Genomic DNA, 12508 nt, shown 5'->3' with positions numbered 1-12508 from the left:
CATTAGACTTTTTCCCCAGTTTTTTGGGGTGCATCTGGCTTATATTATAAGCATATTTCAACGCAAGATGACTTTCACCCCAAAAAATGTCTTAGCAGTACCACTTTGGATCTTAATTACCTAATTTCAATTAATTTAACTTTATTTCCTAGTTACCTGTCTTTTTTAATTATGTGTGAATATGTTTATATTTATTGATTTTTAAATTGTCTGTATCTATCGATTTTGATCACCAATATATTTTATTTTGTAAATTGTATCAAACCGTTATGGAAGGAGGTATCACACAGATGACAGAATATATATAAATACAGTATATATTTACTTGGGCATTTACTTAAAAATGTTTAAAGGGGAGTATGCCCCGGACCCCTCCAAAATCCCCAAATAAAAATACTAACACATTAACAGATATTATGGATAGGCATGTAACACATGCCATTTGTCAATGTGTATTACAGTAAATTAAGGCAGTTCCAAGCATTTTGGGGGCCCTAAGCGAGATTTGCCCACCTCGCGGACAAAATATTCTAGTGGCCGCTCATGGCGGCGGAGAAAAACATTTGGAGCTTTAAAGTTAATGTCCTGCAATTCTACACATTTTGCCATGGGGCGGAGAGAAATTTGCAGTTATTAAGCTAATTTCCTGCAATTCAACACATTATGTCATTGTCGTTGAAATAATACAATTTGGGTTTAAAGATCATTTACTGCAATTCTACACATTTGGCCATGACTTATGCCATGTTCATTTGATATCCGAGTGAGAGTGACTAACAAAATCATTGGGGGCCCCTGGGTAGTAATTCGGCCATTACTACATGGCTTAGATAGCTGGCGAGACTAAATTGCTTAGCAATCTATAAAATCTTAGCTGACATGGGATAATTGAGTGACTGTCAGTGACTGACATAACAAGAGAAAAACTTCTGATGCAGAACCACATTTCGAAACTGCACGTTGTGTATTCTTTATCCTACGTTTTTTGGGGAGGAGGGAGGGGCCTCTAGCGGCTGCTTACTGTATGTTGCTTATAGATAGAAATGGCACTGCGGTAGATGTATTAGATACTTATTTACAGTAACATGATGTGTGGTGAATAAAGGACATCCTGAAAGAAAGAGTATTTCTGTGAGACATACAGAGAGCCAGTGGTGTAGTGTCAGTGTGTCTGCAGAAGACTGTATAACCAATCAGGCTGGGCTGAGGTTGCTGGTCTGTCGGGGATTGAGCTGTATACGTGGTACGTATCAGACTAGAGAAAAGAAACAGACAGTTTAACTTCAGTCCTTTAATTCTACAGTATTGTAAATGTAATGTCATTTAAAAGGATGTAACACCAATCTGAAACTGAGAGCCGTTCACAATCACCAAACACAATGGGTTATTCTGAACTTACATTGTCATTTTCAGATGACTTTACATTTTCTTCAAAAGGACCTGTACAACACAGAAGGAGCCTGAGTGAGTGGTTGTGTGTGTGTGTGTGTGTGTGGGTGTGTGGGTGTGCACGTGTCAGTGTGGTTCTGCGTGTCACTTTGCTGTGCTTAATGTCCCTTCACACTTCTACTCCTGACTCAAACCATCCTGTAGACGTACAGCTCTATTCTCATGCTCTAACACATTATCTTATGTATAACTTATATACATACATGCTTACTGATATGACTACCTCAGACCAACATCAAAGCCTAAACAACTTTGAGTCCTATAAAAAGCCCTACATGTTATGAATCAGTGGGAAATAGTTAAATAGACAAACCTAATGGTATAGATGTGGATGGTACAGAAGTGATCAGGCTGTAGATCCCTGCATCCTCTGAATCAGCCTGGAGGAAAGAGAGAGACAAAGGTCCTTATTATTCCTCAGACTGTCTGTCTGTCCGTACGAAAACAAGTATGTATCTATGTCCAAGGCTATTATTTTTACTGTACTTACATCTTCATTTGCAGATACCTGCACAGGACCTGCAGCTCACAGAGAGAGACAAAGTAAGAGGTTGTGTGTCTGTCTGTGTGTATGGGGGGGGGTGTGACTTCACACTTCTCCCACTGCTGGCTAGGCAACTCTACCAGCAAACAGTACTGTATCATTTTTAGTCAATAAGATTTTTGCAACGTAAGCTTAACTTTCTGAACTTTCGAGTTGTGTAGTCTACTTGTTTAGCTAGCAGGACTGACTTTTTTTTAGCTAGCCAACGTTTATTTACTTCTGCATTGTGAAAGGAACTAGACACGGACACGAATGATCCATTGGTAGTTTGTTGTAACCAAGTATTGGTGCTAACCGTGTGTTATTGGATGCTAGCATGCTAGTTAGCTACGGCGTCATAGGACACGGTGCACTGGGTAGGTTTCACGGAAGAATACTGTATCAAGTTATCTAGCTGAATAAACTAAGTTTGAGCCTATTCCTGGAAACATTGAACCACTGTAGTTTACATCAATTATAATCTCTAAAGTGGAAGTTGGAAAAGTTATATTTGAGTGTTTCAGTGAATGGTTTGTGAGGGAGGCCCTGCTCTCTTGCTTCCCTAGTTGTTTAATTAATTTTCATTCCAATCTCCTTTGCATTAGCGTAGCCTCTCCTGTAGCCTGTCAACTATGTGTCTGTCTATCCCTGTTCTCTCCTCTCTGCACAGGCCACACAAACGCTTCACACCGCATGGCCGCTGCCACTCTAACGTGGTGGTCCCATTGCGCACGACCCATGTGGAGTTCCAGTTCTCCGGCAGCCTCTGGAACTGCCGGTCTGCGGCCAACAAGGCAGAGTTCATCTCAGCCTATGCTACCCTCCAGTCCCTTGACTTCTTGGCGCTGACGGAAACATGGATTACCACAGAAAACACTGCTAGTCCTACTGCTCTCTCCTTGTCTGAACACGTGTTCTCGCATACCCCGAGAGCATCTAGTCAGCGGGGTGGTGGCACTGGAATCCTCATCTCTCCCAAGTGGACATTCTCTCTTTCTCCCCTGACCCATCTGTCTATCTCCTCCTTTGAATTCCATGCTGTCACAGTCACTAGCCCATTCAAGCTTAACATCCTTATCATTTATCGCCCTCCAGGTTCCCTTGGAGAGTTCATCAATGAGTTTGACGCCTTGATAAGTTCCTTTCCTGAGGATGGCTCACCCCTCACAATTCTGGGTGACTCTAAACTACCTACGTCTACCTTTGACTCATTTCTCTCTGCCTCCTTCTTACCACTCCTCTCTACTTTTGACCTCACCCTCTCACCGTCCCCCCCTACTCACAAGGCAGGCAATACGCTTGACCTCATCTTTACTAGATGCTGTTCTTCTACTAATCTCACTGCAACTCCCCTCCAAGTCTCCGACCACTACCTTGTATCCTTTTCCCTCTCGCTCTCCTCCAACACTACTCACTCTGCCCCTACACAGCTGGTATTGCGCCGTCGCAACCTTCGCTCTCTCTCTCCTGCTACTCTCTCCTCTTCCATCCTATCATCTCTTCCCTCTGCTCAATCCGTCTCCAACCAATCTCCTGATTCTGCCTCCTCAACCCTCCTCTCTTTCTGCATCCTTTGACTCTCTATGTCCCCTATCCTCCCGGCCGGCTCGGCCATCCCCTCCCCTCCTGCTCTGTGGCTTGACGACTCATTGCGAGCTCACAGAACAGGGCTCTGGGCAGCTGAGCGGAAATGGAGGAAAACTAGCCTCCCTGCGGACCTGGCATCTTTTCACTCCCTACTCTCCACATTTTTTTCCTCTGTTTCTGCTGCTAAAGCCACTTTCTACCACTCTAAATTCTAAGCATCTGCCTCTTACCCTAGGAAGCTCTTCGCCACCTTCTCCTCCCTCCTGAATCCTCCGCCCCCTCCCCCCCCTCCTCCCTCTCTGCGGATGACTTTGTCAACCATTTTGAAAAGAAGGTTGACGACATCCGATCCTCGTTTGTTAAGTCAAATGACACCGCTGGTCCTGCTCACATTGCCCTACCCTATGCTTTGACCTCTTTCTCCCCTCTCTCTCCAGATGAAATCTTGCGACTTGTGACGACCGGCCGCCCAACAACCTGCCCGCTTGACCCTATCCCCTCCTCTCTTCTCCAGACCATTTCCGGAGACCTTCTCCCTTACCTCACCCCGCTCATCAACTCATCCTTGACCACTGGCTACGTCCCTTCCATCTTCAAGAGAATGAGAGTTGCACCACTTCTCAAAAAACCTACACTTGATCCCTCGATGTCAACAACTACAGACCCGTATCCCTTCTTTCTTTTCTCTCCAAAACTCTTGATCGTGCAGTCCTTGGCCAGCTCTCTTGCTATCTCTCTCAGAATGACCTTCTTGATCCAAATCAGTCAGGTTTCAAGACTGGTCATTCAACTGAGACTGCTCTTCTCTGTGTCATGGAGGCTCTCCGCACTGCTAAAGCTAACTCTCTCTCCTCTGCTCTCATCCTTCTAAACCTATCTGCTCCCTTCGATACTGTGAACCATCACATCCTCCTCTCCACGCTCTCCGAGTTGGGCATCTCCGGTGCGGCTCACTCTTGGATTGCATCCTACCTGACAGGTCAATCCTACCAGGTGGCGTGGCGAGAATCCGTCTCCGCACCACGTGCTCTCACCACTGGTGTCCCCCAAGGCTCAGTTCTAGGCCCTCTCCTATTCTCACTATACACCAAGTCACTTGGCTCTGTCATATCCTCACATGGTCTCTCCTATCATTGCTACGCAGACGACACACAATTCATCTTCTCCTTTCCCCTTCTGATAACCAGGTGGTGAATCGAATCTCTGCATGTCTAGCAGACATATCAGTGTGGATGACGGATCACCACCTCAAGCTGAACCTCGGCAAGACGGAGCTGCTCTTCCTCCCGGAGAAGGACTGCACATTCCATGATCTCGCCATCACGGTTGACAACTCCATTGTGTCCTCTTCCCAGAGTGCTAAGAGCCTTGATCGTAACCCTGGACAACACCCTGTCGTTCTCCGCTAACATCAAGGCGGTGACCCGATCCTGTAGGTTCATGCTCTACAACATTCGCAGAGTACGACCCTGCCTCACACAGGAAGCGGCGCAGGTCCTAATCCAGGCACTTGTCATCTCCCGTCTGGATTACTGCAACTTGCTGTTGGCGGGGCTCCCTGCCTGTGCCATTAAACCCCTACAACTCATCCTGAACGCCGCAGCCCGTCTGGTGTTCAACCTTCCCAAGTTCTCTCACGTCACCCCGCTCCTCCGCACACTCCACTGGCTTCCAGTTGAAGCTCGCATCTGCAACACGACCATGGTGCTTGCCTACGGAGCTGTGAGGGGAACGGCACCTCCGTACCTTCAGGCTCTGATCAGTCCCTACACCCAAAAAGGGCACTGCGTTCATCCACCTCTGGCCTGCTCGCCTCCCTACCTCTGCGGAAGCACAGTTCCCGCTCAGCCCAGTCAAAACTGTTCGCTGCTCTGGCACCCCAATGGTGGAACAAGCTCCCACACAATGCCAGGACAGCGGAGTCAATCACCACCTTCCGGAGAAAATTGAAACCCCACCTCTTAAGGAATACCTGGGATAGGATTAAGTAATCCTTCTACCCTCACCCCCCACCCTCCCCCCCAAAAAGATAGATGTACTATTGTAAAGTGGTTGTTCCACTGGATATCATAAGGTGAATGCACCAATTTGTAAGTCGCTCTGGATAAGAGCGTCTGCTAAATTACGTAAATGTAAATGAACTCAAACCACCCTGGAGACGTACAGCTCTGTTTTCATGCTTTTAAGATGCTATGACTGAAAAATATAAGTTAGTATGATTGGCATTGAGTGATTAAGTGTTATGTGCTGAGGGTCCCAAATTCACATCCCAGGTCAGGAAGACGGGGATAGAAGACATTCTGTTACAAACTCACCTGAGGACAAAAACGTGGACGGTACAGAGGTGATGAGAGAATAGATCCCAGCATCCCTTGAATCCAACATGCCTGCACTGCTCATAGCTCCCATCACCAAATCACCTACAACAGAAAATAAATACAAATGAAATTAGAATTTGTGTTTGTACATGCATGTGTGTAGTTGTGTTAGTAGTGTGTGCAGTGTTTGATGTATTTAGTTTTGGAACATACATTGGCTGTGATCATCCTGTCTGGTTGTAGGTCTGTACAACATAAAAGTATAAGAAGGTTGTGGTAAGAACATCTCATCATGGACAATACAGAACTAAAGGTTGATACAATCTGCATCATATTCACAAGGGAATTCTTACCTCTGAGAAAGGGTTTTCTCTGAAAAACAAATTAGACTAAATGAATGATGTGAATATAGCCTACACTACACAATATCACCAAAAGGAGTTGAAAGATTAACCCATGTCAAAGGCACTTACATTAATATGAGAAAGAAAAATGTTTGCAAATGATTTGTTATACAAAATCAGAAGTACTCACTGGTCCTCCTGCAGAGATAGACAGCTGTCAATCCCATCAGGAACACGCCCACTCCAGAAGCCATACACACTGCTGGCTGCCATAATTGCACCGCTGTTTGGTGACATGATGTCATCAGAAGAGGTCATTAGCTCTTAATCCCAATGTAAATACTTCAATGGTAGACAGGTGTTAGAATACCACTTTCTTATTAGTCTTGGTAAATGTTTCTGTTTTCATATATGTGAGAAAAGACAGCTAGTCAGCTAAACATTTTGCATTTGAGTCTGTGAAGGAAAATGTTATGTTTGTGCTTTTCTAATAAATAATTCTTACTGGGTTCATGCAAGTGACTGATTGATCGTGACTGGGAGGAATCCTCACTATCAGTATAAGCAATTTGGCAGTGCGCCAAGAACATTGTTTTGAAAACCGAAAGGGGTGTCTTAGTTTCAAAGTCTCAGCTTGAAGAGAAGAAGCCTCGTGAGGTATTGGTTGGTCACATGCATGAACCGAACGTTAATGATGAATTAATTATACATAAAGAATAAGCTAAATCTTGCAAATATAACTTGTCTGTTTAAGCAGTATATAAGAGAACTAATGGGACATCCCCGGCGGAGCTGAGAAGAGATGAGAAATGTACATTTGTTTCATATCAAATAAAAAAGCAGGTGTTACAATACAACCTTACCATGAAACACTTAATTTCAACAATGCATTTTTTTTTAAGAAGAATATTTGCTATTTTTTAAAATAAATAATTAAATATATTAAATAAATAAAAAACATTTTAAAAAGTAACACAATAAAATAACGAGGCTATTTACAGGAGGTAATTCAGGTAATATGTATATGTAGGAAGGTGTAAAGTGACTATGCATAATAAGGTAACAACGAGTAGCAGCAAAATAAAAAAGGAGGTCAATGCAAATAGTCTGGTTAGTCATTTCATTAACTCTTTAGCAGTCTTATAGCTTAGGGGTAGAAGCTGTTAAGGAGCCTTTTGGACCTAAACTTGGCAACCCGGTACCACTTGCCATGCAGTAGCAGAGAGAAGAGTTTATGACTTAGGTGGCTGGAGTCTTTGACAATTTTAGGGCCTTCCTCTGACCCCGCCTGGTATAGATGTCCTGGATGGCAGGAAGCTTGTCCCCAATGATGTACTGGGCCGTACGCACTACCCTCTGGGGTCGGGTGCCGAGCAGTTGCCATACCAAGCGGTGATGCAATCAGTCAGGATGCTCTCGGTGGTGCAGCTGTATAACTTTTTGAGGATCTGATGACCATGCCAAATCTTTTCAGTCTCCTGAGAGGGCATAGGCATTGTCATGCCTTCTTCACGATTGTCTTGGTGTGTTTGGACCATGATAGTTTGTTAGTGATGTGGACATCAAGGAAGTTGAAGCTCTCAAACTGGGGGCGGCCCGTCAGGAAGTCCAGGATCCAGTTGAAGAGGGAGGATATTATGTCCTGGGTACTTGCCTTAGTGATGAGCTTCAAAGGGAACTATGGTGTTGAACACTGAGCTTTAGTCAACAAACAGCATTCTCATGTAGGTGTTCCTTTTGTCCTGTTGGGAAAAGGCATTGTGGAGACCAATAACGATTGCGTCATTTGTGGATCTGTTGGGGCGGTATGTGAATTGTAGTGGGTTCTAGAGATTATGGGATGATGGTGTTGATGTGAGCCATGACCAACCTTTGAAAGCGCTTCATGGCTACAGATGTGAGTGCTACGGGCCAGTAGTCATTTAGGCAGGTTACGTTGGCGTTCTTGGGCACAGGGACTATGGTGGTCTGCTTGAAACATGTCGGTATTACAGACTCGGTCAGGGAGTAGTTGAAAATGTCAGTGAAGACACTTGCCAGTTGGTCAGTGCATGCTCTCAGTATGTGTCCTGGTAATCCGTCTGGCCCTGCGGCCTTGTGAATGTTGACCTGTTTAAAGGTCTTACTCACATCGGCTAAGGAGAGCGTGATCTCACAGTCGTACGAAACAGCTGGTGATCCCATGCATGATTTAGCGTTGCTTGCCTTGATGAAAGCATAGAAGGCATTTAGCTCGTTTGGTAGGCTTTCATCACTGGTCAGCTCACAGTTGGGTTTCCATTTGTAATCCATAATAGTTTGCAAGCCTTGCCACATCCGACGAGCGTCAGAGCCAGTGTAGTAAGATTCAATCTTAGCCCTGTATTAATGCTTTGCCTGTCTGATGGTTCGTCTGAGGGCATAGCAGGATTTCTTATAAGCATCCGGATAAGTGTCCCTCTCCTTGAAAGTGGCAGCTCTAGCTTTTTGCTCAGTGAGGATGTTGCCTGTAATCCATGGATTCTGGTTGGCATATGTACGTACAGATGAAGTCGGTGATTGATGTGGTATACTCTTCAATGCCATCGGATGAATCCCAAAACATATTCCAGTCTGTGCTAGCAAAACTGTCCTGTAGCTTAGCAAGCGTGTCATCTGACCACTTCCGTAATGAGCAAGTCACTGGTAACTCCTGCTTGAATTTTTGCTTGTTAGCAGGAATCAGGAGGATAGAATTATGGTCAGATTTGCCAAATGGAGGGCGAGGGAGTGATTTGTACACATCTCTGTGTGTGGAGTGAAGGTGGACTAGAGATTTTTTTCTCTGGTTGCACATTTCACATCCTGGTAGAAATTAGGTAAAGTGGATTTAAGTTTTCCTGCATTAAAGTCCCCAGCCACTAGGAGCACCGCTTCTGGATGAGCATTCTCTTGTTTGCTTATGGCCTTATACAGCTCGTTGAGCGCGGTCTTAGTGCCTGCATCGGTTTGTGGTGGTAAATCGACAGCTGCGAAAAATATTGATAAACAATTTTGGTAAATAGTGTGATCTACAGCTTATCATGAGACATTCTACCTCAGGCGAGCAAAACCTCTAGACTTCCTTAATATTAGAGATTGCGCACCAGTTGTTATTGACAAATAGACACAGACCACCACCCCTCGTCTTACTGGAGGTTTATTGTTCTGTCTTGCCGATGCACGGACAACCCATCCAACTGTATATGATCCATGTCCTCGTTCAACCTTGACTTGGTGAAACATAAGATACAGATGGTAAAGCAGGATTATCCACTTGCAGATGAATTCTCACCAAGCATCAGGATCTGCGGCCCCTGTATCGGCGTTTCCTCTTCATGCGAATGACGGGGCTTTGGGCCTGGTCTGTGAAGAGGCATAAATCTTTCTCCTTCAATTCATTAAGAAAAAATCTTCGCCCAGCGAGGAATTGCTGTTTTGATGTCCAGAAGCTCAAGAGATGGTGGCAGAAACATTATGTACGAAACAAATTTCAAACAACGAAAAAAAAAAACAGCCAGAATTGCACAATTGGTTAGGAACCCGAAAAACAGCAGCCATCCCCTCCGGCACCATTCATATCTAAGAAAGGTAAAACAATTTAGCGTACAAGCAGCCATGAATAAGTCTATGAGTAAACCTGTTGGAGCTTTAGTGAATTAGAGTGAACTAAAAATGCAATTGCAAAGTAAGGGATACTTACTAGTTGGTCTCACTGTGATGTCAGGGGTCAAAGTAGAAGTAACAGTCGAAACTGCTGGAAAGTAAAACAAGTGAATTCTGTATCTGATTACACAAGAAGAAAGGTATTCATTATTTCTGATAGAGAACAACACAACTCAGTCAGTAGAAAGATTAAATGTTCACAATTTCATAATTTGTCATATTATTATTAAAACCCAGACCCTTAAAAGCTAATGGTGAACCATGGGATGCCCCGTTAACATCCCACATAATGCTTACATGGATATTCCCTTCATTAACTTCTGGAATGGTCTATGCCACTGATGATTGCCTGCTGTCTGGTAAATGCTCTACATTGGGTGTCACTCTAGTATGGAACCGTGAAATGCAGGGATTGGGGCACGACCTGAACTGGGATACCATTTGGGAAAATGTATTTGTTACCTCTAAAAACCTAGCACACCAGCTTATACATTATAAGCTTATACATTGAAGTTATGCAACCCCATTTAGACGTTTTAAGATTAAGCTGATTCCTACTCCAATATGTGATAGATGTCATATGAATATTGTTGGAACGCTAATGTTTTGGGAATGTCCTGTGGTGTCCCAGTTCTGGTCACATGTTTCAGATTTCCTTACAAACATGTGTTTCCCTGTGAAGCTCCACCTTTATTTTTGTTGAATGATAACTCTTCATTTGTACTGCAACTGGTTCAGAAAATAATAATTTATGCGGGGTTAACAACAGCAAATAAGGTTATCCTTAGTGGATTACCCCTACAATCCTCTTGCCTCAAACATGGTTATCATATTTTCAAGATATTGTTCGTATAGCCTGATCAGCGGCCATGATAAACAAAGCTCGGGCAAATACAATTGAGACATGGGATGTATTAACCAAAACTCTATCAGATATCAACACCTCTTGAACAAGCAATGGACCTACATGGTAAGGGAGTTGGGGGATGACATTTTATTTTCTGAGAATAATATAGAATATTTTTTATTGTAAACTCCACTTCCTTCCTGTAAATGTCTTATTTGTCTGAGAAAAGACAGGTAGTCAGCTAGAGATGGATGCTTACCCAGAACGCTTTCGGTGGAGCTTTGACCTCCTGGGCACATGCAAGAGAGAGACTGTTTAATAACAGTTAACACACAACACATCTTATTACGCCAATAAACTAAAATCATGTGGACTCTTAGGGGTGTCAGTTGTCAAAGTAGAACTAGTAGTCGAACCTGGTGCAAAGCAAAGTCATTGGATCTGATTATACAAAAATAAAGGTATTTAAATGGGTTGATTTAATTAATGAAATATCATCATCTTTTTTTAATCAGGGGAAATTTGTGAGTAAAAACCTGGGTAAAATAAAGCTAGTCTATTTGTTTAGGTCCTATCTGCTAACTAGAGAAAGATGACCAACTCACCTGATGTAGGATTCACTGCTGTGCTGGGGGTCAAATGAGACGTTAAACCTGGTAAGAAGAGATTACACAAGAACAATGTAAATTAATGTAATATCTAAGGGCATTCAATAAGCAGAAAGAGAGAAGTAAACTACACATTACCTACAAATAAGATGGACTAAAAGTACACAAATCTGGACTGAAATTACAAGCAGAAATGAATGGGTCAATTCATAAATCAGATGGAGCTTTAGTGAATTAATGTGAACAAAATATACATGTAAGTTAAAATTAGTGGATCTACTGGTAGTTGGTGTCACTGTGGTGTCTGGGGTCAAAGTAGAAGTAACAGTTAAAACTAGTGGGAAGCAATATGATTACACAATAATAAGGTATTACATAAACATTTTGTTCACTTAATTTTACAGACCTGTAATCTAAACTCTTGACTGTATAATTACTATCTGCAGAGATGGTCATTTAGAGGTCCAACATACCTTCTGTACGACTCACTGTCGTGCTGGGTGGCAAAGTACATCTAGGACCTGGAGTCAAACCCACTGAGAAACACATATTAATGAAATTAGCCTTTTATTAATGATCGTATTAATGATTATCATTGTGTTGTTGGCCTTTTGAAATACCTTTATGACTTGTCTTTTCAAAGTGGGCATAAAAATCACTATGGACAGATTGCTTCTAGCCCTGGTAGAATATATTTCTCTTCAGTATAGAGATGATAAAACCAATTCCTAAGGTGATAAAGTCTTTCAGGACAGATAAGGTGCTGACTGTTGTTGACAGCTTCCTAGAATGAAGTCACCATGTTATCTAACAGCAGAAGTATAACAGAGCATAGATACGATCTAAACACTCCACTAGATGAACAGAGACATTCTATTACTGTGCTGATGATCCCAGACATTGGTGTTGAGGCTGGTGTCATATCTACAGAACAGCTTAATTATCTACCAGAACAGCTTCATTTACACATGAACACAACTATTCTTATTGCTGATACTTGCTTTTCTTTAAAATAACAGCAGCGCCACTATAAAAGCACAAATGTGTAGCCTACCTGCTATAGAAGGTGTCTGTATAGTTGTTGGATCACTCATGTGAACTCCCACCAGATCTGAAATCATTTGGGATTGAAATGTGGTATTTAGTTTGTGGTCAGAATGAATATAGTC

The 12508-nt window shown here is 43.0% G+C and overlaps 1 protein-coding gene across 1 annotated transcript in view; it reads right to left on the bottom strand.

Annotated features, from left to right (window-relative positions):
- Positions 1-214: 214 nt before the first annotated feature.
- The window catches only part of LOC115208192 (mucin-3A-like), an 18455-nt gene continuing 6161 nt past the window's right edge, over positions 215-12508 (bottom strand). Inside the window, exons 6-19 of the mRNA XM_029776054.1 lie at positions 12394-12450; positions 11813-11875; positions 11620-11643; positions 11337-11384; positions 10991-11020; positions 9922-9975; positions 6412-6504; positions 6231-6249; positions 6091-6122; positions 5875-5979; positions 1940-1968; positions 1763-1829; positions 1400-1440; positions 215-1255 (exon numbers count right to left, since the gene is read on the bottom strand). Coding sequence (XP_029631914.1) covers positions 1163-1255; positions 1400-1440; positions 1763-1829; positions 1940-1968; positions 5875-5979; positions 6091-6122; positions 6231-6249; positions 6412-6504; positions 9922-9975; positions 10991-11020; positions 11337-11384; positions 11620-11643; positions 11813-11875; positions 12394-12450 — 755 coding nt within the window. The 3' untranslated portion in view covers positions 215-1162. The remainder of the gene's footprint in view (positions 1256-1399; positions 1441-1762; positions 1830-1939; positions 1969-5874; positions 5980-6090; positions 6123-6230; positions 6250-6411; positions 6505-9921; positions 9976-10990; positions 11021-11336; positions 11385-11619; positions 11644-11812; positions 11876-12393; positions 12451-12508) is intronic.

The sequence above is a fragment of the Salmo trutta genome, chromosome 14, assembly GCF_901001165.1.
Source record: "Salmo trutta chromosome 14, fSalTru1.1, whole genome shotgun sequence".
NCBI classification, from domain to species: domain Eukaryota; kingdom Metazoa; phylum Chordata; class Actinopteri; order Salmoniformes; family Salmonidae; genus Salmo; species Salmo trutta.
Note: the sequence above shows the minus strand (reverse complement) of the source record. Positions and strands in the feature narration are given on the sequence as shown.